The 27,169-nt window shown below is 49.0% G+C and overlaps 1 protein-coding gene across 1 annotated transcript in view; it reads right to left on the bottom strand.

Annotated features, from left to right (window-relative positions):
• Positions 1–27,169, bottom strand: part of RFTN1 (raftlin, lipid raft linker 1) — a 204,953-nt gene that overhangs the window by 49,224 nt on the left and 128,560 nt on the right. The window contains exons 5-6 of the mRNA XM_033431989.2: positions 14,285–14,633; positions 5,224–5,427 (exon numbers count right to left, since the gene is read on the bottom strand). Of these exons, the coding sequence (XP_033287880.1) occupies positions 5,224–5,427; positions 14,285–14,633 (553 nt within the window). The remainder of the gene's footprint in view (positions 1–5,223; positions 5,428–14,284; positions 14,634–27,169) is intronic.

Below are 27,169 nucleotides of genomic sequence, written 5' to 3'. Positions count from 1 at the left end.
ATTTTATTTTGCTACCACGAGGATGTGCCAGGGGCTGTGCTCCAGGCGGGGGATGAGCAGCCTAGGCGCCCAGCCTCATGGAGCAGGCGTGCTCTGACCACTAGGCAGCTCTCCCTGCCCTCGTGTTTTGTGGCATCTCAGTGGGGTTGCAGTGAGATGGCCTTACAGCTTCTGTTTGGGGCCAAATCCGTGCAGAGGCCATGCTTTCCTGCATGGGGCAAAGAAAGAACAAAAATATGTGTGTCAATGGATAAGCTGTATCTATCAACACAAGGGACAGCACACAGCAGCGAGAAAAAATGATCTGCAGTGACGTGTAAAAATGTGGATGGATCTAACAAGGAGAAGCCAAATGGAAAGAAGCCAAACAAGGGCAGACTCCACCCACATAAAGTTCACACCCCACCTGTGACGCTTCCAGTCAGGACTGTGGTCGCCCTGGGGGAGAGGCATTGTGAGGTCGTGAGTGGGACTCTGATGGGGCTGGGATGCTGTTTCTTGATCTGGCGCTGGTTACGTGGGTGTGCTCGCCTTGTGAAAACCCACTGAGCTGGACCCTTAGGATCTGTCTTGGTTTCTGTACGTGTGCTATACTGCAGGAAAAAATTTACTTAAAAGACGTGCCATGGATAGAAGAGAAAATGCATTTCATGGTGTAAGTGAAATTTACCCCTTATGTTATTCAGCGGCTCCTCTGAAATAGAAGCTACGCCTGCAACCACTAGGCCAACGTGCCTGGAGCCTGCGGTCGGACAAGGGAGTGGCCGTGAACTTCCTGCAACCTCATCCTCCCTTGCTCCCCCAGTCTGCAGGGGTCTGGTGATGCACACCCCAACACCAGCTCCCCCCAGCACTACGCATTACTGTGCAGCATCCGGAAACCTTTATTGGTTGCCTCCTGTATACAGTACACGGTGGACAGACACTGGGACACTAAGAAGCATAGGAAGCAGGCCCTTGCCCAAGGGCCTGCAAACATGTCTGCCTAAAATATGTGTCCCTACGTGTATTTTATTTAAAATACGTACATGTTTTTTACCTATGTATTTTGCAAATACAAGGTAATCTGGTTTATGTCAGGCATCAAAAATGTGGTGTAAATACCAAATGTTATTTGGATGGACGTGAAGCTGGGGCATCAGAGAGAGTCTTCAGGAAAAACTAATCTTTAAAGAGGTAGGAAAGGAGGGACTCCTAGGTACAATGCGTCTCCTGATGTGACACAGCTCGTCAAACACAACAGCATCTGGAATGTATCCCAGACCTACGGGCTTCATTTATCGAGGCCTTAGAACTAAATTCCAGTTTATAGGAAACAGAGGCTGGAGAAACAAAATAACATTATGAGGCCCTGGCCGGACAAATCCAGAACACAGGGCATTCTAAGAGGCTAATAGGTTTATTTCAAGCAGTCAGGGTCATGAAGAACGACTCTTCCAGGTACAGGAGCAGTAAGGACGTGGTCACCGTATGCAGTGCCTGTTGCTGGACTGGATTCTGGTTTGCACTACTTGCTGCAAAGGACATTTCGGAAACAGTGGAAGACCTGTGAACGTGGGCTGAATAGAGATGCTGTTGCCAGAGGCGGAAGGACTGCCCGGCTAGGAGAGGGGGAGGGTGGGGTGAGGGGAGGGGGAGGGCCGGGGGCAGGGAGAGGGAGGGGGAGGGCTAGGACAGGGCCAAGGGCAAGGTCAAGGGCAGAGCAAGGTGGGGAAAGGGGGGTGGGCAAAGGGTAGACCAAGAGGGATGCAGAGCAAGGACGGAGCCAGGGGGACAAGGGGGGTGAGACCAGGGCAAAGACAGCTGGTGGTGGCCAGTGATGGCAGCAGGGACTCTGCAGGCCTGGAAACCCTTGGTGGGAAAACAAGCTTCAGAAGGTGGGCAGCCAGCTCCGCCTCGCCCTTACCCCAGACTCCTGGTACCCACCCGAGTCCTCAGCGGCAGCCGGCTCAGCAGAGGGTCTCCCTGCCCGGCCTTTCCCACCCTTGGGAAGCATAGATTCTGGCTTTCATCTCACTGGCTGCAGTGTTTCTGTACGTCCATCCATCCTGCTGTCTGAGCATCCCCTGGGCTCATCCACGCTGCTGTCTGCCACCAGGTCCTGCTACTTCCCTAAGGGTGACTTTCAGCTCTCCCCTCCCCAGGGGTCCAGCAGGGGGCCTAAACCTCCTTTCAAACCTCAAACCTCTTTTCTCTCCTCGAGTCCCTTTTCCCCACCCACACCCTTCTTTCTTCCAACCACTTTCTTGCCACTTAGCAGCTGGGCACCGTGGCAATGACTTCAGTGCTCTGTGTCTCGGTCTCCACAGACGTAACGACAGTACCCACCCCACTCAGCCATGGGGATCAGAGGAGTTGCTGTGTGAGCTGCTTGGCCGAGGACCAGCACACAGGAGCCGCTAAGGGCATGTTCCCACCATTCTGCTGCCCTTTCATCTATGCCTGAAGTTTACCAGACCCCAAGGCCACAGCCTCCCCAGCCCAGGACACCTGGGCATTCTCAGGAGGGACACCAGGAGGCCACGAGCAGAAGCCCGACTCGAGGATGGTACAAGCCTTTCCATGTCCTGGGAGGTAAAGACTCAAAAACAGAAGATGGAATCTTCACTGGATTATTCGGGCTAAACAACACCTTGCTTATGGGACAAAGTTCTCATGCATTTTATGACCCTGTGGAAAATATTCTGAAGCACAAATGTCTAGTTAAGAAGACTGATGTTTTTCCAGATGGCAAACAGCTTAAAGATGTGCTCCTAGCTCTGCCAGGTTTATTTGTAAGGACACTAATTAACCTACTAGAAATAGGTTCTTTTTATAATGATGATTAGCTTGCTTTTTTTTTTTTTTAAATTCTGGGAAAAGAACATATGCATGTTTCCTCCCTGTCAACGGAAAGCCTGGGCTTTCCTAGAGCAGAAATGCGCTAACCCAGTAAGCCCTTCTCCCAGGTCACACGCTCCCTCCTATCAGAAACGTCAGGGTGAAATCGCATTTGAATTTTGAGTGGGTTCAGATGCATTTTGTTCTGAGGATTTTGCAGCCGTCACCGGGACAGGGATGTGCAGCCACGGGGCAGCCCGACGTGTGGGCAGCCCTGCCGTGGAGCCGTCACAGGCTCAGCGCAGGCTGCTCGGCTGCACTTGCCAGGGAATATTTCATGTTCTGTCTTCAAGGCAGGAAGGCTGGATTTCATGCAGCTAAAGCCAAGGGAGGATATAACAGCATTTCCAACACTCCAGTCAAATCTGAAGCAAGACTGTACACATTAGCTGTGTTTTTGGACTCAAGGTTGGAGAACGGGATTGGGGGAGGAGTGGAGGTGGTAACGGAGCCTTGGTTGCCAAAGGCAGAATGGCTAGACAGACGACGAACGGCAGCGTGAACTTTCAAGTTCAAGGTGTCCTCTCTTGGGGCTCAGCTCGCCTCTGACACGCGCAGGCAAGAGAGAAAACTTCCCCTTTGAAACCCCAGTTCTCCCAAGGTGGGGACATGACCCGTGGCTGCCTCGGTGGCTGCCATGTCCAGCGCCTCCCTACCTATCTTTAAGATGTTAGTGCAACTAACATCAGTTTCCCAGGGAGATATGCAGTCACAGGGAGGCCCTCTGGGCCCAAGAGGAGATAAAAGGAGCTGTTGTTGCCACACCCGAAGACGGGCAACGGGGTGTCCCTGCAGGAAGCAGGGGGTGGAGGGTTCCTCCCTGGCCCCCCTAATGCTAATGACGAGGGCTGTAAACATCTGGCCCTAGCACACACCCTGGTGTTGGACGGTGCATCTTCAATAGGCCGGGACGACCCCTGGCTTCCAAGAACTCTGCAGGCACCCAGGGAAAGCCTCCTGGAGCAGAGGGAGTTTACTGACCTTGCCGCCAGGGAGTGGAACTGACTCTTCCTTAGTTGTATTAATGAAAATATACTCTAGAACTGCACTGTCCAATACACTAGCTATGAGCTGCACGTGGCTATTGATATTTAAATTAATGAAAATTAAATAAAATAAAAATTAAGTTCCTCAGTCATACTTACCACATCTCCAGTGGTCAGTGGCCACTGATGGCTGGTGGCTACCATACCGGACAGCACACATACAGAACAGCCCCGTCAACACAGCGAGTTCTACAAGACCGCCCGTCACCTTTCTTATGTCCTTCACCCATCCACAAATAGTCGTGGCCCACGATACCGTACAATGCCTGCTGCTACTATATGAACATACTAACATTAGATATTGCTACTAAGATAGGGACAAGGGGCTCGCACTGTACAATGTTCTAAGGTTTTGGATGACTGCACGTATGTACATTCAGAATTAAGACTGATGTCTCTTCCAAGGATGCTTGTTAGCATCTCAAGGGTCGCAAGTAATATAGCATCCAAACCCTGTTCCTGACGCTGCTAATTTTTAGAGAGAAAACTGCTCAACGACCAAGACGCAGGGCTGTCAGTGCCCCCTGCCACGTTTTGCTGGGATCATCGGATTTGGTGTTACTTTACGTTTCACTTACTTCGGGATCCTGCTGGCTGGCAGCCCTCAGCGTGCACACACGCTGGCAGGTTGGCCCTACTCCCCAAATTGTCTCCCAGTTTCGATGCCCCTAGCAACTCAGCTTGCCTTCGTGTTAACTTGAAAACACTTTCTTTGCCTGTGACACGTCTCCCCACTTTGGGCAAACTTTCTCTCTGCCTTAGAAAAGCTGACACCCATAGCGCTACCCAGGCAGCAACCCCCCGGAGGGAATCCATTACTGGCAGGGCCACTGGGTGCCGAGAGACCCAGGAGCAGTGCGTATCCCCATGGAGCTTACAGAAACCAATTCGCTTCTCTGCAGTGAATTCCAAGATGCTGCTATGGTTGCTTCAAACTATAACGGTGTCTACAAACAATTTGTACTTTGGGAGTGGCATGATCCTGGGGGTAATTAACAAACCCTGGGAAAACCTTTTGAAAAGGTTTTAAAAGCAACCTAGATTGAGGCCACCATCATCAATGAAACAGAATTGCTCCCCCTTCTCTGTCATGTTAGAATAGACCTGGCTGACTCCTGCAGGGGTCGGCAGAACATGGCTGGTGAGCTTTATGGAAGATTCCTCTAGATGTGTTCATCAGAAATCAGACGCAGCATGCGGACCCGCCACAGAGCTTTCTGAATAGGGCAGGCTCTGAGGAGGAGGAAGCAGCAGAGTTCAGAAGGGCCCCCCGAGGGGTGGGCTGTGCCTTCCCTACCGTGGACCAAGCCGAGGGAGAAGACCGAGTTCACCAGGACGCCGCCCTTCCGGAAGTGGTCGCTCATGTGCTCCAGCCAATTGGCATCCAAACTGCTCACCGTCTGGCCATTCCTGGAGACCCGGAGGGGAATGGTGACGGGATAGTATTGCCGGCACTTCTGATGGCCCTTCGGTTTGTTGAAAAGGGCGAAAATCTCCATTTCTGTTGGGATTTGTAAAGAGAGTAGGGAGAGAAGAGGTCAGATGGGGACATACTGCCTCACTGGGCCTGACGGGATCTCTCAGGAGCCTGAAGAGGCGATATCAAAGGCCAAAGTTCTGTTAGGTTGCACTGTTACCTAATAATAAAACCTGATTCCGGAGACTTCCCTGGTGGTCCAGTGGTTAAGACTCCGTGCATCCACTGCAGGAGGCGTGGGTTTGACCCCTGGCTGGGGAACTAAGATCTCACGTGCCACGTGGTGTGGCCAAAAAGAATTTCTTTTAATTAAAAAAAAACAAACAAAAAAACCCCGATTCTAAGCAGTAAGTTAGGGTGCCTTAAAAGTGACATGGACCTCAAAGGTTGAGTCCTAAGGTGACTGCCAACAAAAAAGTGGCACTTGGCATCTGCCTCTACAAGGATGAGGTCACTAGCCACTGCAGCCACCGACCTCAACACACCCTGAAAGGCGTTCAGGGTGGAGATCAGGAAGGAGGCCCTCTGTGCTCTGAGAAAAACTGGCAGATCAAGCCCTTAGATAGTCAGATATTTTCAGGAGAAGACATTATGAGCCCAATTCTTGCATCTCCTCGTATCTAGAAAATCATTAACAGTGACACCTGCTCTCGTGACTAGCAGCCAGCCTCTGCCAACATGTGTGCTCCACTGCAGGTCCCCCTTCACTAAAATCATGTCTAACACTGCCCTTCCCCCCACCTCTCTGGAGCAGTTTCTCAGAACTATCTGAAACGCTGTCTCCCAGGCTAGAGTCCTCATTTTGCCCCCAATAAAACAAACTAGCAACTCTCATGTTGTGCATTTTTTAGTCGACAGGACTTAGGTTTTGAATCTGGCATATAGCTGTTAGCTGGGATTCATTTGTACGGTTAGGTGTTTGAGAGAAGGACACAGTAGACATTTCTAGAAATTCATACAAAGGTGTGTTTTAGAAGAAAAAGCAGACATGTTTTGGGGCGAGAGCTGGTCTTAAAAAAAAAAAAAGTAAATGCACAGGGGCACATAAAGACAGAAATACTGCTGTAATTCCTGGAACTTTGTACATCCCTGAACTATTTATAAACCGCAGTGGTGTTTCCTGGGGCCAGACCCATAATACTTAATCAAGTCCATCAAAAATACATCATTGATATGTAAAAATAAATACATTCCAGTAAATGCAGGTTCCTGCCTGGAGTGGTAGGTCGCTCAAACAGCCAAGCAGGCCCTGAGAGTGAGGCTCTGCTTCCCGTGCCTTCATTTATAGCTCCGTTCTTTAAAAATCAATACTCACTACACCCGGCAGCTGACCCTCGCCTCCTGCGACACACGGTACTGGCCGTGAGTGAGCAGTGTCAGCCTCCGGAAGCAAATACCTGGAATTTCAATCGAAGTCTGGAGGTCTATTTTTGCGTTACTCATTTAGTCAAGCAATCAGAGTTCACCCAGTTTAAAAAGCTTTGCTTACACGGGCTAGTCAGGAATATGCTTTGGTTTCCAAAAATATCTATTTGGATAATAAGAAAGTCCCCACCCTTCTTCCGAAGAAATATTTTAAAGGTCATAAACAATGGTTAACATCAGCAAAAAGGACAAAGGACATTCCACGCTCCTTGCAGGAGATACCGCCTAGACTCACATTCTGGGACACTGCATCCCATATTTCAGTATTTCACAATTTTTCCAGGATCCGAGTACATTACTTTTTAAGATGGACTCACTCTGCTTTATCTAAATAAGTGCACTTAAACAGGAAACTCTGCTTCACGACCATAAGGGAAAACACTACCGTTTGCCGTAAACAGGAGTGAAAGATGAGGCACGTTCACACCAAGAATGTCCATCCACGTAGCACCTCAAATTATCTCACAGGGCGACTGTATTCTGGGACAAAGGAAGGCTTTCCACAGCCCCAACTGAGCAAGCACCAGCAGAGACCTCTGGGGAGCATTGCGGGGCCACAGACTTTGTCGTCAGCAACGGTGAAGCCGACAGGGAGGCCTTTTCAAGCTATCCATGGGGTAGAGCCAGTTAGGAAGGAGGGGTCCCCATCTTCACAAACGGCCACCTGGATCTTCAACAACCACCGCTGGCCTGTTCATCATCTCCAGCCCAAATTACCTTTCTGGGTCCGCTTACTTGACTCAGGAAGCCATCTACAATCCAGCCAGTAAGTGCTTTCGCAGGAGAAATTAGGTCTTGGTATATGGAGCTAGCAATCCCTAGACTATTTCGTGACTTTCAGATACACACTTTAGGAATGGGGTCATGCAGACAGCACAGAAGGTTTGTAAAGGAGGGAAATCAAGCAATGGATTAGAGCTGGGGGGGTGGGGGTGGGACAGGAAGTGATTGGGTGTTTTCCAGTCCAAGGTGCCAGTGGTTCAAATAAGACTTGCAGCTACTAAAGGCAAAAGAGGGTAAGTCATGCTTTAGCGAGTCCTTGACTGCATTTCAATTGCTTCAAAATCAGACCCTGTAAGCTTTTGGGTGCAAGTCGTTCATTTGGGAAGTAATTCCAGGAAACAGAGCGAGAGAGCAGGGACGAGAAACAGAGAAGAGCTGAAAGCCAAGGAAGGCTGCATTGATGAGCGGGTTACTGTCACGGCACCTGGGGACCTGACACACCATATACGCACACCCCATATTGCTCTATGAGGGGCAAGGAAGCCGGGCATTTGTCCTCAGGGATGGAGGCCACTCCTGAGGTGTTCATTCCCTGGGACATCTGCCCAGGCAGAGGCTAGGAAAGCTGTCCTCAGGTGACCCCAAGATGGGCCAGAGCACCAGTCCCCATGGTCTGCTACGGTCAAGCACAAATGCATACGAATTATCAACAAAGAGAAAAAGAAATCACAGCCTCTGCACGGGAGGATGAGTGGGGAACTGAGAAGTGGCCCAAGTCCAAAACTACATGACAACACTTGATCACACAGAAGGATCCCCAGTCACATGGCAAGACAAAACCACAACTTTCCCACACACATGATGAAACAGAACAAGGGAAGGCAGAAGGAGAAGAAGCATGCTTGGGGGCGGGGCAGGGCAGGGGGAGACAGAGCGGGGAGACAAAGGTGGATGGTGGGGTGCCGACAGCGCCCCCTGCCTTCCGTCTGGATCCTCCCCAGGGAGGAGGACCAAAGCCAGAGCCAGAAATAAATTTTTCAGGAAGGAAAAGGAAAGGCTGTTGGAATCGAGAGCCTCCAAAGCATGAGCAGCAGTGAAATATTGGAAGAAACCTGCTTCCAGATGCCCAAGCCTTCAGTAAACTCCTCTGTCCCGCTGCCTCCTTGGCCACAATCGTCTTTCTACTCACATGGAAACCAGCCAAGAAAAACTGTCCCCAAACGATGCCCTTTGATGTTTTAATATTCTGACTCTCCAATACATATCCTCACAGGAGCAGTCACCAGGGATTCCAAAAAGAAGACCAAATCTGTTTACATTTTCTTAGCTGCTCTGTGACTCTGCCATGACCCCAGCTGGAAGATTTTTCCAGACATGGGACAGAAAGTCCCAAAGGAGGGGGAAGGCATTGTTTCTGAGAATGGCCGCAGGACTGGCCTGGCAGGGTACCCAAGGAGCTTCGAGACTGTTCTGTCTTGCACTTCTATTTCTGTCTCGTTGTCTTGCTGTGTTCCCCTGACATGGGGTGGGGGTGGGGGGCGCGGGGGGCTTGCCTTGTGTCATTTAGATCCTTTGTGTCCAGAAAAGGTGGTAGTCCAGAAGACATGGCAGGTGCCACACCTGTGTCTGCTGGATTGACCTGAGCCAGGCAAGGGCAAGGAGCTAGGTGGACAGGGGGAGGAGGGCACGTGGGCCTGGAGGCGGGGCCAGCTGGGCGCTGCCGGCCTGCCCACCAGGTCCGCTCAGGCCTTGCCAAGCTCCTCGGGAACAAGGAGGAAGAAGGTAGACGCCCGGTTCTGAGGCAGGTGCCAGGAAGTAGGGACTTAGGCACGGGACGGAAGCCTGCAGTCTGTCTGCAGCTGCAGCCCCAGAGCGGTGGTAACTTGCAGGTAGCAGGTGGGTCCTGGCATCCCAGGGGACCTCCAGGCTGCAGGAAAGAAAGGGTTCAGAGTCTGGCTGAAAGCATGGGGCCCCCAGGGCCAGAGTGGGAGAAGGAGGCTGGCAAGTTGGAAGGGACAAGTGGGCATCAGACTTGGCCTGGGAGCCAGGCTGGGTGGGACCTCGGGTCTGCTGAGGTCACGGCAGGGGAGCTAAGGTGAAAGGTGTCATTGCGAAGGCGAGGCTGTGACTGTCTCTGGAGGAAGAGAGGGCAGAAGGGCCTCAGGCCCAGCCAGATCCCTGCATCTGGGAGGAGGCTGCTTCAGGCACCTCTGGGTCTGGGGGAGGCCTGCTTGCCAGGCCAAGTGTGGGACCCGCTGTCTGCACAGCAATCCACGGGGCCCACTTGTAGGGATGTCAGCGGCTCACAGGACGGGAATGTATTAATGAGGGCCACCACCACCGCCATCATCTCACATGACCCCAGCCTCCACGGGGGAACGGTGTCCCTTCTATGCCCAGAAGCCTTAAGTGGATCCCCAGAATCACAAGCTGGTAAGTGGCAAAGCCACGACTCTTCCAAACCCCCAATGCTGGGCTGTGTTCCAAATCTAACACGAGGCTAATTTCATCGGCGCATGGAAAGCGGGGGCTGACAATGACGATGTGCATGTGGGGGGTGGAGGCGGGCAGGGAGGTGTTCAATAGCTATTTGTTAGTGGACTGAGTGAAAGGCCAGGAAGATGGTGGCAGATTGGGGGTGGGGGACAGAACCACAGGGTAGAACTATTCTGGGGGCTCCGGGACGGGAGGACAAGGCCCAGGGAGGAAGGGCAGGCTCAGGGGGCATCCCCCCAGAAGAAGCTGCCTGCCAAGGAGCCCTGCTGAATAGAATCCCCCTCCAGAGGTCACCTCAATCCCCGGCTCGGGTTCCTGGCTGCGTCTGTAGGCATTTTAAGGGAGCAGGTGCAGGTAGGAAGGGTAACTCTTGGAAGATTTTGCATTATTATTTCGGTGCCAGTGAGAACCAGCTGACTTTGCGTGAACCTGTGTGGCCTCCTTGTTTCTCCTGCTCAAGTTTCAGCGACAGAGACAAGATGGGAATGCTGGAGGCCAGGAGAGAAGTGCCAGGGGTCCGTCCTGCGACACCTCCCTAACCTTGCCGTGCACTGGCCTGTCTGCGGGGAATGAAGGAAGCTGCCCCCCAGCACAGAAGTGCATGGAGAACGTGGCATGGGAACGCGGGCCTGTCCTTCCCAGGTGCTCTGCATTTCACCAAGAGGCTGGGGCAAGCTAGATGTGAGAAGGGAAGCAGCTTGCAGCAAGGCTCAGGTGATGTCTGCACAGCCTGACCTCAAACCTACAGGAAATCCCCTAGGACGAGCAGGAAGAAACCCAGGTGGGCATGGGGAGCAGAACCCCTGGACCAGAGCGGTCCCTGCAGCCCGTGGGGAGGGGGAGGGGCGGCCTGCCCTGTTTCCAGATGAGAGCTCACTGGCAGCCCTCCTGAGCGGCCTCTGCCGCACCAGCTCCCCCAGGCTCCTATAAAGGAAACAAATTAAAGGAGGAAAGGGAGGGGGAAGGAGGGAGGCTCCCTCTGGATTTTTTTTTAATTGTCTTGCTGTGATTGCCTATTTAAGCCCACCTGGCAGAGAGAGGAGTAAAAACACTTCACCCTCCTTAGGGGGCCCTGAGAGAAAGGGAGGTGAAAGCTGAGTGAGCAGCGGGGAGGGGGCATTGGGGACGGGGTGGGTGATGGTGCATGGACTTCCCAGGGAAGGAAAGACTTCCCCGGAAAACGATTAGGAGAGAAGCTGGGGTCAATTGAGGGCTATGAATGGGGACAGGGTCCCTGGACAGCCGGCCGGCCTTCTGGGAGAAACTATGGTTGCTCAACTAACGCTCAGACTAGGAGATAACATTTAACTCTATGAGGGCACGCAGGCGACTGTCCTTATCTGTGATAGGGGGTAGTAATAGCATCTTCTGTCACAAAGCTGTTGTGAAGCATACTCAAGACACACAGGGAGAGCTCAGAACAGTTCACTCAGAGGGCTGTCACCATGACGACTGTCCAGCCCCTGCAAGGCCACGCCTGTGCACTCGTAACCCCTGTGTGTTCACTGACTGATGGAAAAGATCCAAAGATTCATTTATTCCACCAAAAGAGAAATAAAGGGTAACAGTGAGACCTGTGGCCTCCTGCGCAGAGAGATCAGTGCCAGGCTCATGAGCAGACGACGGACACACACAGCTGCCTCCCAAGCAAGACTGGGGGTTGGGTGGCACTACAAGCCCCTCACAGCTGGAGTTCTCATGCTCTGTTAGGCTGACCACTTCCAGACACACCCTAACCTGCTATTCCTCAGCAGGAACTGATTTTCTCATAGAGAACAGGGACTTGAGGAAACGAGATGCAGGCCAAGACACTTGGGGTATCACGGGGGGCGGGGGTGGTCTCTGTGTGCCCAGCGATGGGGGGAGTGTCTGAGTGATCGAGGGAACAGTCACAGGACAGCAGGAGGGACCTGGGGCGGAGGGTCCCAGGACAAGTCTCCCCAGTGAACTCAACCCCAGGAGGCAGGAAGTCTGGAAGGAATCTTGGAGAAAAGTGGATTCTGGAACAAGGAATATCTGAAAACTCCTGAGGGGACCCTCAGTATCAAGAGCCCCCTTTCTCCAAGGCAGGGTTCTGTGCAGAGGTGGGGGCAATGGTCAGGACGACAGAGCCTGTACCCCAGTCATGAGAACCGCCACTTAGGAGTGCTTTAAATGCATCTCTCCTTTCACCTTTCTACAAGAAACTTTTTTTTTTTTTTTTTTTTTTTACGGTACGCGGGCCTCTCACTGCTGTGGCCTCTCCCATTGTGGAGCACAGGCTCCGGACGCGCAGGCTCAGCGGCCATGACTCACGGGCCCAGCCGCTCCGCGGCATGTGGGATCTTCCCGGACCGGGGCACGAACCCGTGTCCCCTGCATCGGCAGGCGGAAGCCCAAGAAACTTTTTTTTTTAATCCCTATTTTACAGGGCAAGGAGCTGAGGCACAGGAGGGTATCTTGCTCGAGAGGCGTGGTTCTTAAGCCCTCTGCTCCCTGCCCTCTCTCCGGGGGCCTGTGATGCCCTGAGCCCTCACCCTCCCAGGGCCTGAGATGGTACAACAGAGGGGCTCCAAGGAGGCCAGTCCTCCTTCTTGGGATTCAGCCTGACGGCCACGCAGAGATGGGGGATTCTGAAATAAGACTGGGCTGTTCCTTGGGAGGTACCCACAGGACCCAAACGTGCTCTCAGCTATTCTGTGGGAGCAGAAGTCCCCCAAATGAGCCTCTACTTCAGCACATATTTAAGAAGGATCAAGGCTTTCATGAAACAGTCCTAATCTCTCTCAGAACTGAGGCTGCTGCCAACCCCCCCTCCAAGGTCAACTTTGCAAACAAGCCCCAGAATTAACCAGCCCACAATTTTCTTTCCAGGAACTACTGACATAACAAGAAAAACTATTTCACCCTCTTCTCTGGCTGCACCGCGCGGCCTGAGGGATCTCAGTTCCCCGACCAGGGATAGAACCTGCATCCCCCTGGAGCGGAAGCGCAGAGTCTTAACCACTGGACCGCCAGGGAAGCCCCTCACCCTCTTTTCTATTCTCAAAGTAGAAATAGTTCCTCGTCATCTCTAAGAGGCTAACTTCAAGAATTAGTAAGTAAATAGTAACATTAACCAGCGAGATGATCCAGGAAGGCCTAAAGAGAAAGGCTTCGTAAGACCTATGGCCACCTCCTGTCAGTCTTGTCACTTGTCACCTCCCAAAGGCTAGAAGAGGCCACGCAGCTCACACGAGGGCCTGGCTCTCAGGAAATGGCTCGAGGCTAGATTTCCCGGAGAAGGAAGACGAAAGGGAATCACGGGGAAATGAAGAGAAACTTAGCTCCCTGTAGACTGAGGGCCTCAGTAAACCTTGTTCGTCTGTCTGAGTACCACACAGGAAAGACCAGGCAGAGAGCAGGCCTGGGCTCACACATCAGATCTATTTCCAGCCTGGGCAACAGATGGACTCTCTGAACCTCAGTTTACTCAGCTGTAAAATGGGCCATGATGCAAGAGCTCACCCACATCATAGGAAAAATGAAGAGACAGTCATAGGAAAGCTTGCTGACCCAGCGCCCGGTCCACAGGAAGTATTAATAAACGTTGGCTATCATCACCCCTGTTGTGTTGCTAGTTGAAATCCCCAACCTAAAGGGCGTGTTCCGACGGCCGTTACAGTGTGATTCAGCGGAGTCGCTTACTGGTGGCCTCTCCTTGGCAGTGTTCTTTCCACGGTGCTCATCTGTCAACTATACAACTCCCTGAGATCTGGCTGTTTACAGCTGGGTGAGCTGAATCACCAGCTTCCTGCACAACTTGTCCTCAGCTGGCTTTCTTGATTTCCTTCTTGGGGCAGATATTCAAAACAAGGGGTCCAAAAGTGGAGGCTGCTTTCTGCACTGGTGCCCAGCAAAGTTCATACTTCCTGTGTTCACACGGGGTAACTCAGGGGCAGTGCAAGAGCGTGCGGGAGAAACGACCTCCCGTTCTAGAATCTACTTCACACGTGACCATCTGGAGCAACTACGAGTCAACGTCATGTGGTTCTGCCCCCCTGCCCCGCCCCCGCTTCCCCTCCACACCCCTGGAAGTCACAGCTTCAGGCAGGAGACAGTCAGGAGGCCCAGAAAACAGCTTGACAGTTTCTCCTGTTTGATGGCCCGCTCCCTCTACACTCTAGTTCCATTCGTTTTCCTAAAATGCCAAGGGGATTACTGACAAGCTAGCAGCCTCTCTCTCAGCGGGTCAGAGTCCCAGCACTGACATACTTACTTCCCGAGAGTGGCTCTCCATGCCCTTCCAGTGGGTCCCCATCCGGTCCATCCAGAGTCTCGCTCACCCCGCATGGAGGGGATTCTGTGCCAACCCCGGCTCCCGAGGGCGAGCCGGGCTGCTGGGCGGTGGGCGCCTCCCCTCTCGGGCCCTGGCCGGGCTCTGGGCTTCTGTCCATCCCCACCGGAGCGTCGGCAGCCCCCAGGTTCTCCGTAGCCACACACCTGCCAGGCTCCTCTGTCGCATCCCGCGCATCCGCTGGGGGGCTGCCACCTGCCGAGTGCCCAGGGCAGTGGTACTGAGGTATGACCCCGACGAATTTCAGGCCCCGACTCGCAGCCTCCTGGATCTGTGAGGCAAACAGAACGAAGGAAAACAAGTGAATGGGATGTTCTAGCAAAGGGGCAACGAAATACCTCAGGGAGGCCTTGGAGGACATTTCTGTTTGAACATGAAGTCTCTCGAGCTGCCAAAGGTTCCGTGTCTTCAAGGCAGCGCCCACACCCCAACCCTGGCCCAACTGGAGACAGAGAGTGTGGGGCTTATTTTTTTTTAAACTATGGAAAAATAATGCATTTGGCTATGAAGGGCTGCAACGGCCTCTCTTTGAAACACTGTGTTAGTCCCGATTGACAATTGTTTTCTAAGAAGCTGGAAGAAGGTTCTAAAAGGATGAGCTGGAACAAAGAGTGGCTGAAAGAGGAAGTTCATTTTGGTAAGAGTTTATTTTCTTGTTATTTTTTTTTTCTGATGAATCACCTACTTCCTGCTCATCAGGCTACTATATAACTCAATACGTCTATATAACCATATACTAACTACCAGATGACATTTTATGACCCAAAGAGCTTCCTCTCTGAAACAATTGTTTTGGCAGAGAAGGGCAGAGGTGGGGAGAATCACCACCGCGCGAAAGCTGACACACGCAGCCCCGCAAGAGGGGACATCTGAGGATATCAGTCCACACCCAGCCCACGGGCATCACTTTGGGCCAACCCATGACGCTGCACCCACCATCCAGTCCAGGTAACAGGTGGCACCTTCTCACCTCCTAAGCCTCAAGATGGGGGACGGATGGCCACACTGAGCTCTGTACCCCGTGAACGCTCCCCTCCCTAAAATAAACCCCAGGCAACTGACTGTAATAGTCATAAGGGAAAAACAAACTGAAAGTAATAGCTGAATAAAATCAAGAAGAGCTGGCCCAAACTAGAAGATGGGCTTTAGGGGACTTTCTGGGCAAGAAGGCTGAAGTCACTTTACAAATAAATCAGGAGGTGGAGACCTCAGAGCTCTGTGAGTCTTAGTCACCAACCCCCAAGTGAATGACCTCAGAAAATCTCGAGGCTTCTGCAGTGATCATCTCCTGTCATTTGAGAATTAGTAAGAAATACCAGCACGGAGCTACTCTCTAAAGGAGAAGCAAGCCTTGGCAGTCCTCCCCGGATGACCCACCCTAACTTAAAACAGGAGGTCATTTTAGTTCAACACTGGCCATTCTAGAAAATGGCCTGGAGCAGCTCCACGAATGTACAGCCCAGTCTTTCTGTAAGGTCTAGCCTGTGCTAGATGTAATGATAACAACAGTATTAATTGTCATCTATCACAGACCTACTATGTGTCAAGCCCTACGCTATGCGCTTCATATAAATTGTTTTGCTTAACCCTTGAATGACCCTGCATGGTATCACGATCCTCATTTCAGATGAGGACACTAAGGCCCAGAGACATTAAAGTCATAAAGCAAGCTGTGGGTAGCCAGGTTCAAAGCCAGGTCTGGCTTGGGCCCAAGTTCATTCTCTTAAGTACAAGGTCAAGTGGATACATGTCAAAGCATCCAGTTCTTGGATATGTATGTGCCCACACAAATGCCCATGGTTGGCTCAATTCATGCTTCAAAACTTAAAAAAAAAAAAACTTAAAGTCATCCTTTCCATCCTGAAAATTCATTTTTTACCCATTAATCTGTGATACCTATCTACTCTTAGAAATTGTTTTGGAAAGCTTCTAAAACAACACACAGGTCACAAAAGTTTTAAAAGAAAAGACTGAGGAGATAATTATACCAAAGAGCCTTAGGTTGAGGGAAGGTAATGTGTACAAAGCATAGCTCTGAGCTTCCTGGCAGCACAAGCGAAAAGAGAAATGCAAGGGATTTCACAGTCCCAAACGAAATAAGGAAAGACTCCTGGTCAAGAAGAGAGAAGCATAACGAGCTAGTAATTTGTCTGACATATAGGAGGTGATCAATAAGTATCTGTTGAATGAATGAATGAATGAATACATTACATAATGAGTGGAAATGTGTCTCCTCTCCCAGAATGAGCTCCTAGAAGGTAGGGATGGAGACCAATTGATTTTTCAGCCCTAGACTCCAACAAACATTTATTACGTCCCTATACTGGCTCAAACCAACATCACACTTAGGTTCTGGGGGATACAAAATGGGAGTCCTGACTCTCAAAAGATTCAGCCAATTATTGTAAACAGACTTTAAGAATATTATACTAACATGGCACAATAATGCTTATATTATAATGTTATATAAAAAAATCAAGATTCTACACTTTTTAGACACAGTATGACAGCTGTATAATATTTGTGTGTAATTTTTCAAAATTTATCTAATAAGCATGCATATTACCTTTATAATTGAAAAAAGTAAATATTCCAGAAATTTCTCATAGAGGGTGCTAAGCGCAATAATGAATATAAAGGTATAGAAAGGTATAGATTACTTCTGCCTGAAGGGGACACTGAGATGTTTCTCACAGGTCAGGGCTGTAATAAACGAAATGGAGTAAGACTGCAATACAACTAGAAGACGTGAGGGGTGTGGCAGAGCTGGAATGTGCATGCCTCACCGACAACATTCAAATTCAATTTTTTCCCCAAAATATCGTGCTAAACAAATCCTATTAGGGGACCCAATCTGCGGGAGGCTTTGAAGGATGAATAGGAGTTCACCAGATGGGTGAAAAAAAGGGACAGGGCAGTGCAGGTAAAGAGATGGACGGATCATCACGGGCAAAGGCTTGATGGTGTGCAACAGCCTGAGTATTGAAGAAATTTCTAGAAACATTTCTGGAACATGACATGAGAAGCCAGGAGTGCGCAGAAATGAGGCTGGACTGGAAATCACAAGGGCCACACCATCGATGTCACAGAATACCAAGCCAACAAAGGCTCTGACTTCACCCCACAGCAACAGGTCCCTAACTTTCGCACCATAGTAACTCTTTTTTTTTTTTTTTGCGGTACACGGGCCTCTCACCGTTGTGGCCTCTCCCGCTGCGGGGCACAGGCTCCGGACGCGCAGGCCCAGCGGCCATGGCTCACGGGCCCAGCCGCTCCGCGGCATGTGGGATCCTCCCAGACCGGGGCACGAACCCGTATCCCCTGCATTGGCAGGCGGACTCTCAACCACCGCGCCACCAGGGAAGCCCCATAGTAACTCTTGAGACAGAGGAGGTGAGGGTCGAGGGTCTGAGGGCAAAGCACAAGATTTCTTTGAATGCTCATCTTTTATCTTAAACATTAATGAAAATGTGGTATCCTGCACCTAGTACCGCACAGTATCAAAACTTAAAAAGATGCTCAAGTTAAATGGTAAAGATGCTCCCCCCTCCCCATTTCAAACCTTCCAGGGAAAGTGTGTCTCAAGAATATGAAACACCTTCATGCACAAATCTTTGTCTGCAGCTCTATTTACTTCCTTGGGGTGGATTCCTGGAAGTGGAATTAATGGGTCAAGGGATATCAGCTTTTCAAAGGCTTGGTACAGGCTGCCAAATTGTTTACGAGAAAGGGTGAGTAGTCTTTTTTAACTAGAAGACCCGCATTTAGATTTTATAAAGATCAGTATTTGGCTAGACCCTCGGGGCCCTGACGCCTTTGGTTTTCTACCTTATCCTAGAACGGGGACTTTCTTTTCGTTTTTGTAATGTCACTTGACTATGTTTGTCAAACTGAATCCTGTTTGTTTCTCGTTCACTCATGTATTCATTTATTCATTCCTAACCTTCATTAAGCAAGTCTCACACACATCAGAAAGGTGGGCACTAGATGGTGTTCATCAGGGTTCATCCCTGGCCACCAGCTCTCCTCACCCCAAACTCCCCATGGGAACCTCCGCTACTCACCTGGACTTAGCCACTAGTCATATGTTAATAATTCCCAAATTTGGACTTTCCAGTCCTGACTTTCCTCTGGAGCTCAGACCTACATGACCAATGATCACAGCTGATGGGTCTACTGTGGACCTTGTCCCTCACACTGGAGTAAAGGCATCTTCTTCAGTTCTTCCCTTTCTGTAACCCTGTGTAACTGCTCACCACATCCTGCCAGATTTATCCCACGATGTCTCTGGAATCCCTCCCCCATTCTCCAGACATCTCAGATCCCTTTACTTTCAGGGGCTCATCAGCGGCTGGACACCACCATTACTTCAAGCTACACCAGGTCTTCAAGATGGTGGAATCGAATCCATACAGAAGATCAAATCCTGAATATCCAAGCCACTTTGGGTAAGGAATTCCCCACAGACTGTCACACGCATGCCCAAAGAGTTTCTCTAACATCTGTGATTAGATCATGGCAAAGCCCAGATCTGACTCTGAGTGTCTTAATGCAAACTGGTGCGCCCTCAGGACAGCGCTCTTCCACATTACACAATCCAACCCGTGCCAAGATGCCCAGTCGGATACGAGTTTAAACTGAAATACACCCTCATCCACCTTTTCTCATGTTTGCTGCATTTAAAAACCATCCCACCCCCAACACTTAAAGGAGTAACAATTGCTGGTTTAGGCATCAAAAATTAATGTTTTCAACTGACCCAAGACTTCATTCAACTGGAGTAAGAACAAATTCAATGGTAACTATATTTTCCCAACCTAAAACCAGAGATCATGATGTGAAAAAGATTTATTTTTTCTTTTTGAAAACCTTATTTCTATAAAGGCTCAATGCATTGGCAAATGATGTCATCTTTGGTTATATATTTCAAGAATCATTTTGATTAAAGATAACAGCATGACATTGGGATAGTTCCTGATACTCTAGGACATCCTGTCTGTTACCCTACTTTCAAAATGAATACCATGCTGCTGCGTCTGAGTGCAAATATATACTTTGTCTGGTCTTATACACATATTTGTTTAGAGTACATTTATCAACTAGGGTAAAACCAGCTAGGGAGAAATGGGACATGGGTTGAGTTTGGGAAAAATGAAAGACATAAGTAACACAGGAAAAGGAGCAGAAAAGACTCCTGCTGACGGGTCAGTAGGAACTGGACTACCCACAGGCCATATGAGATGGCATAGGTGAAGGGTTAGAGGGAGTCCAGGACAATCTGGTCTGAATCTAATGAAGAAGGTGTCATGGTTCATTTTATGTGTCAACCTGGATAAACTACGATGACCAGTTGTCAACACTGGCCTAGAAATTGCGGTAAAGGTATTTTTAGATGTGATTAACATCTACAGTCCATTGACTTTAAGTAAAGCAAATCACCCTCCATAATGTGGGTAGGCCTCACCCAATCAGTTGAAGGCCTTAAGAGCAAAGAGTGAGATCTTCCAAAGAAGAAGGAATTCTGCCTCCAGACAATCTGCCTGAGTTTTCAACCTTCAGACTCAAGGCTGCAACATCACTCTCACCCGAACCTCTAGCCTGCCAAATGGCCCTGCAGATTTGGGACTGGCCAGCTCTCACAATCACATGAGCCAATTCCTTAAAATAAATCAATCTCAATTCCAGTCTCATGATATAGACAGACAGATAGACAGATAGATAACCCTATGAGTTGTTTCTCTGGAGAAATGTCATAGAGGAGAAAAGCAGGTGAAGGGAGTGAGGGAAAGGAGACCACACAGGGCAGGCTGCTAGAGGTCCCCAAATTCCAAGCGGAGTGGGTGTGAAAGGAAGGCGTGGCTAAGAGCTCCCAAAAGGCAGGGAGAGAAATGTGCTCCAAACAGGAACAAAGAAGGACTCAATCTGGTGTTGATTAAAGGTCCCAGGGAGAGGCCGAAGTGTACACGAAGGTGGAGAGCAGTCACCACTGCCCAGGTGAAAGAAATCTCCCCACCATATTTTGAGGTGAAAGAATTAAATCTGTAACTGTTAGATTTAATTTCTATAAGTTATAAGCAGTTTCTAACTTTAGGATGAACTTACTGGAATCCCTATAAATAATGAGCTAATTAGTGCTAGGAATCAGAAACTTACTGACCTCTTAAAAATATGGAGCTATACTATCCAACATGGACTAGCCAAGTATGTCTATTTAAACTTAAATTATTCAAATAAAATTAAAAATTCAATTCCTCAGTCACACCAGCCACATTTCAAGTATTCGATAGCCTCTGTGGCTGGTGACTACAGTATTGGATGCAAATATAGAACATTTGGTGCAAATATAGAACATTTCCATCGTCACAGAAAGTTCTACTGGATAGACAGTGCTGTTGTGGGGCACAATAAACCATATGAAATACTGAGCAGTGGAAACAGAGCTTTCAGTAATGACTGCAGATGCATATAATATAGGGTCAAGACCAAGACACACACACAAACATCCCAAATGGACCCTAGACCAGACCAATGCCCACTGTGACCCTCCTCATAACTCATGGGCCACCATTTCATGACAGCTGACATTTTAAAGCCTTTGGGGATCCATGACATACATAGGGAACCTACAAACAGAGGCATGGACCATATGTCAAGAACAGGTGCAAAAATGCTGTTCTGGGTTGCACGGTTACACATGAGTCTTTACGGTGAATATTTTATCACACACACACAACCCTTCTCATCTTCTGTCGCCTAAACTCTTGTACCAGCTTTCTGAAAACGGAGGTTCAAAAATAACATGGGTTTTAGCTCAAGTCTGAAGCTGCCTTTAGTTCTGACGTGTTAACAGTTTGCCTCAGGAATTGAAACTTTGACCAAGTGCTGCTGTGTGTCAGCTCCGTTATGAGGCCACAAGGAAAGATCATGTAGACCTCTGGTGTTGTGGTTTTCTCTTTCAGTGACTGAGAGGTCTCAGAATGAGCCCTAGACAAGAAGTCTGAGACCTAAAGCTTTGGACTCAACCCTGCCATTCACTAGCTATGTTACTGGTCAACTCAGTTGATTTATCTGAGCTTCAGTTTCTTAATCTATAAAATGGGGATAATAATACCCATTTATTCATTCACTAACTACTTACTCAATATTTACTATGTGCTGGGCACTAGGTGCTGGGGAGGCAAATAGGCACTATCCCTGACGCCTTGAGTTTAATATGTGTTGATCTAACTCAAGGGGCAACTCAGAGACTCTGAAGAGTCCATGTGATCTCTCCTTCTCAACCTGCCTATGCTCAGTTTGAGGGAGCACCGTTTGCCCCCTTAAGTCCCTGGCAAGGCTGAGGTTGAAGGAAGAGGTACTATTTTATTCTCCTCTGCTATTAGGAGTGATTTGGTGGGAAGCTTGGGAAATGATGGAAGAACTTGGAAAACTGTAAACTCCCTTAAAAGCAAAAGGAAGAGATGGGGTCCAACACTGGGGTAGGAGCAGAGAACAAATCCATCCTTTGGTGGTTCAGGGAAGGTAGCCCTGACAAAAGGAGTTTTACTGGCCTTCCTTACCTGTGTTAACTGATTCGGTTCTCTCACTCAGATTGCGCCTATAATTTCACTGTTCACTGGAAATGTAGTTCATGGGAAATCAATAGAACTAAGAGGGGGTGTGCTGTTAAGCTCCCTCAAAGACCTTCAACTAATTTCTAAAGCCCCGTGAAAACCAACCCACCAGAAGATCCCAACCTAATGTCAAAAGTCTAAATCAGAGATGCAAAAGAGAGGTGAACAAGGAGAGACCTATCTGTGGGGAGCAATCCAATTGTGTCTCAAAGAGCAAGTGCCAGCAGGGTAGGGCCAGAGCAGGATCTTAGGAAGACCTGGGACCAGCATCTCCAGCACTGTCAGGAAACTTGCTCTAGGTTTTGTCCCTACTTTTCTTTATTTGTTAGCATCATTCTTCTTTCTCTTCCAGGACCAATTTTCTCCATGTGGCAGAAACTATGGCCATTGCCAACTTCTAAGTTTTTCTGCTCATAGCTTAGCCACTGGAGATAGAATGTCAAAACTTCCTGGCTACACGCAAGTAAAAGATCTCAGGGAAGGGCTCTGATTGGCTCAGCTTAGGTCAGGTGTCCACTTCTGGGCCAATCATCTCTGGCCATTGTTAGGGTAGCTCCTATGGAATTCACATAGCTGGATTGTGGGAACAAAGAAGCTTCCAGAAGAAAAGGAATTTCAGGGCAGAAGAAATACATATTTAATATCTGTCATGTAGATACATCATCTGATGGGAAATAAAAGTTGAAATTTGTTCAGTACCCACGTGTACTAACGCGAAGAAGAGAATATAAGGTAACCGATACTTAAGCTGAGCAAAACTGAGCAAGTAAGGCCATACCGATCACAACAGTGTTGATATGTTTTGGTCAAAGTGGAACCTGTGTCAGTGCTCCAGGTTATTTTGTCTGCAGAGATGCAGCATTCTTCTCCTTTTCTCGGGCTATCTTTATCTCCATCAGGTCTGCTCAAGATTTCTTTTCTCAGCTTTATTGAGGTAAAATTGAAGATTATTTCTTAGGAATATTTTCTGGAGTCAGTGTCCAACCCCCAAGCTTTCCCCTACACAGAGCAGAGGCACCCAGATCAGGAGGACACAACAGAGAGTCATGAGCTGGGGCAGACAGGGGTCACCTCTGGCAGATTCGCACGATCCCTGCAAATCCCTGATCTCCCTCAATGTCTGCCCATCAGCAGAACTTTGCATGGACGTGCTCAGAAGAGGATCTTGGAGCAAAAGCAAAGACCGTGGCATCATCCAGGCAGGAAAACTGAGGGACCTTCAAGTCACAGGACCTCAGAAGGATCTGCATCTCCCACCAAGGCTACAAGATGCCCCCAGGCTTCCGCTAAGGCCAGCGCACACCCACAAAGAAAATGGAGAAATCAACCTCAAAAGCTTATGTCAGCAAAGCATTTAAAGAGACTTTCATCAGAGTCGCATGGGAAAGTCGAGGGATGTGCAACAGACTTCACGGTTTGTCAGTCTTGTGGCTGCTGAAATCCATGGTTGGTAAAATAACCTGACCCACAGGTAGAATATGTGCATACGGAATGGTTTGGGGGAAAGAATCCAAGAAGGAACAAGGCTAGCAAAGGCAAAGAGGTAAGAAGGTGTCCTAAGTTATGCAGAGAAGGACAAACGTCCTGCACCAAAAATCCATAATCACAGTAGCTTCCATCTACCGAGAGCTTACCATGTGCCCAAAGCTCTTCTAAGGGCTTTGCGTGGATTAACTCATTTCATCCTTTTGTAACAATAACAGTAGATTTTCTTTCTTATCCCCATGTTACAGATCAGAAAACTGAGACACAGAGAGGTTGCACAGCTTGCCCAAGGGCACACAGCTAGCAAACGGCAGGTAGGATTCAAACGTAGTCAGCCTGGCTTCAGAGTCCATATTCCCACCTGTTATACAGCGTGTATTTACTATAGTATGTCCTATACTCTAAGCCATACTGTGAAATACCAGGGCTTGATCTTGGAGAGTGTTGAATCTGGAGTCTGGACTTCTTTTCTGGAGGCAATGAGATGCCATCACGGTTTCTGGCAGCAGTGACATAATCAGCCCTTTTCCAAGCAAAATTAATCTTTCCACAGGATGTGGTATGGATGGGGGAGGAGGGTAAAAGGAGGCAGGCAAAGAGAGTGGCTGGGGGCCCGGGAGTCACCGCAGGGCTCATGGGAGAGGACAGAAGAGCTTACACCTGCCATGGGGAAGGATGGGCGAGGTAGACGGGAGACCCAGAGTAGACATGGCAGTCCAGGACTACAAGGTGATACACCACGAGATTCCGGTGTGTTGAAACATTGGTAAACTGTCGTGCAAACTTTAAACAGTTTGACACTTTTGAAAGCAAAAGGTGAAGCTATCAATAATTAGTCTGTGACGACAGGCATGAGCTAGAACTGTCCAAGCTAACCCAGACACAGGGTCACTTCGTTACACGCGACCAGCAGTGAGGACCGAGAAAGCTGCTTTTAAAAAGTACCAAACACACGGGTGACAGCTCTCCTCACCCCTCCCTGTCCAGCATGGGACCCGCTCCCTCCGCCAGCCATCCCTCCTGCCCTTACATCCTTGGCTTTCTCTGGCTAGCCCCTCCCACAAAGTTCAAGTCCCTCCAGTCCACTCACGGTCACAAAAAGAACAGCTCAGGGTTTTCCATCTAGACCGGCAGTGGACTCGGCTGTCCTGCAGTCCTTCCGCCCCCTCTGCCAGCTCTCCTGTCCTGTCTTTCCCCGTGAGACCTACCCCACTCCTCCTTCACTTCCTCCTCCTTCGCTATTTTATACTCCAAGTCCGTTCCCATCTGAGGCCTCAGCATCTGCAGCTTCCTCTGTTTGGGATGCTGTTTCCCTCCCCTCCCCACGACTGGTTTCTCTTTGTCACCAGGGTGCCCTCTTCCCATATGGCCTTCACTGACATCCCAACCTAAAAAATGGTCACCCGGTCACTCTTCAGCACATCTCTTTGTTTAACTTTCATCGTATCACTTATTTCCACATTTCTAAACTATTATCTATCTTTCCCAGTTGAATGAGAGCTCCGTGAGGGCAGGAGTGTTGTCTGTGTTGTCCCCCGCTTTGTCCCCAGCATCTGAAACAGTTCCTGGTCCCTGGTAAGTACTCAGTAAATGTTTATGCAAGGAGTGAATAGTCAGGAGATCAAATTTGCAGAATCTGAGGTTACTTCTGAAAGGAAACTTCTATGAGTCTACAGTTTCAGGAAATATCCATCTGGGGCCAATAATGTTTTACAAATACACTCATTTGAGATTGTGAAGTGTGCACATTGTTCGCTACTTGTATCATTTTTAACAGTGAAGAAAACTGAGGCTGCAGGTACCTGGCAGTCCTTGGGTTTCCAGTTCATCTCGTAACAAACCAGGTCAGTCTTCCCCTCAGAAGAAGGAAAATATGCAGAGGCAAACAATTTGTTAATATCAGTACTTGTCATCACAGTAAAAAAATGCCTCATAACTGGGCATTCCACTGGGCCTTCTTTCAAAAGGCACTGCCTAAGACAGTGCATTTCCAGAAAAGAAAAGAAAAGAAAAGAAAAGAGGAGGGAAGGGGGGAGGGGAGGGGAGGGGAGGGGAGGGGGGAGGGGAGGAAAAGAAAAGGGAAGAAAAGAAAAGGGAAGGAAAGGAGAGGGGAGGGCAGGGGATAGCAGGGGAGGGGAGGGGAGGGGAGGGAAGGGAAGGGAACGGAAGGGAACGGAAGGGAAGGAAAAGAAAAAAGAGAAGAAAAGAAAAGAAAAGAAAAAAAGAACCAGCTAGAATCTAGAATCCTGGAACTGCTGATGCTGACAGCCCCAATTTTATCCTTTGGTAATAGCAGTGACCCTGGAATTATAAGCTTGGGGGCAAAGAACCTCAAGGGCTTATTAAGATTCCTGGTAATGTTCTGGAAAATGTGTTTGAGAGTCTTCATGGAACTCAAATCTCAGCACCACAGTTAAGTGACTGAGGCAAAAGAACCTGAGTTTAAAGAAGTTTAATCAGGAGCAGATGTTTCCCTTCGCACCACATTGCTGCGTTAACATCCAGAATCCATGACTTTTTTTTTTCCCCCACCACTGCCTGACTTACACAGGCCTCCAGAACATTAATGAAAGGCACTTTAACAAAATGTTGAGCTGGCGCTGTTGGACAAATGCTGTCCTAGTTTTAACCCTTAGTTAAAAAAAAAAAAAAAAAAAAACCTTTTCTGTCCCCATGACTCCAGACCAGCAAAAATATAACACAGTCCTAATGGCATTTGAAACCCTCACAGTAAACAGAGCAGTGAAACTAAGTACTTGGGGATGGTTCCCATTACAGTGTGCTAAAGAAATGAATGTTTTATTGTTCTTTTTGTAAATACCCTGGAGAACCCTGGGATGGTTTTTCTAGAAGATGAAAATGATCTGAGAGTTTCAGATCTCGGGAAGATATGTGATCTCTTTGCGTAACAAATAGGGTGGTTGTTTTTGGGGGGAGAGGACTTTCCATTTACAACTGTTGAGAATTACACTTAAAGATGATTTCCAATACCCAATAACCCTTATATTCAATACTCAACTCCTTATTTCCACTTCTTGCCTTTATTTTTATTTTTTCTGTATTCCATATGAGCGCCAAATGGTCTCAAAGTTCTCCCCTAGTAAATGAACATAGCATGTCTGAATTCATGTCTGTGGCAGGTTGTATTTTCCAAAGATATCCTTCACCCCACATGACAGGCTGGAACCTTGTCACTCCCCCGACAAGAGGTGGAATCTATATGTGTCTCCTTGGACCAGTATGGCCCTTGACCAATGAGTAAAGTGAAAAGGAGACTATGCAACTTTTGAGGCCTGGTCATAAAATTTCCACGAACTTCCACCTTGTTTTGGGCGAAGAACCCAGCCATGTTTTGAGGAAGCCCAAGCAGTCTGTGGAGAGGCCTGTAGCCAGCAACTACTCGCCAGCAGTGTGGGTGCACCATCTTCTTTTTTTTTTTTTTTTTTTTGCGGTACGCGGGCCTCTCACTGTTGTGGCCTCTCCCGTTGCAGAGCACAGGCTCCGGATGCGCAGGCTCAGCGGCCATGGCTCATGGGCCCAGCCGCTCTGCGGCATGTGGGATCCTCCCGGACCGGGGCATGAACCCGTGTCCCCTGCATCGGCAGGCGGACTCTCAACCACTGAGCCACCAGGGAAGCCCTGGGTGCACCATCTTGCAAGTGGATTCCCCAGCCACTGACCAGAGGATACCATGTAGAGCAAAGATTAG

The sequence above is a fragment of the Orcinus orca genome, chromosome 5, assembly GCF_937001465.1.
Source record: "Orcinus orca chromosome 5, mOrcOrc1.1, whole genome shotgun sequence".
In the NCBI taxonomy this organism is placed as follows: Eukaryota; Metazoa; Chordata; class Mammalia; order Artiodactyla; family Delphinidae; genus Orcinus; species Orcinus orca.
The sequence above is the reverse complement of the archived record's forward strand: the minus strand, read 5'-3'. Positions and strand labels throughout refer to the sequence as shown.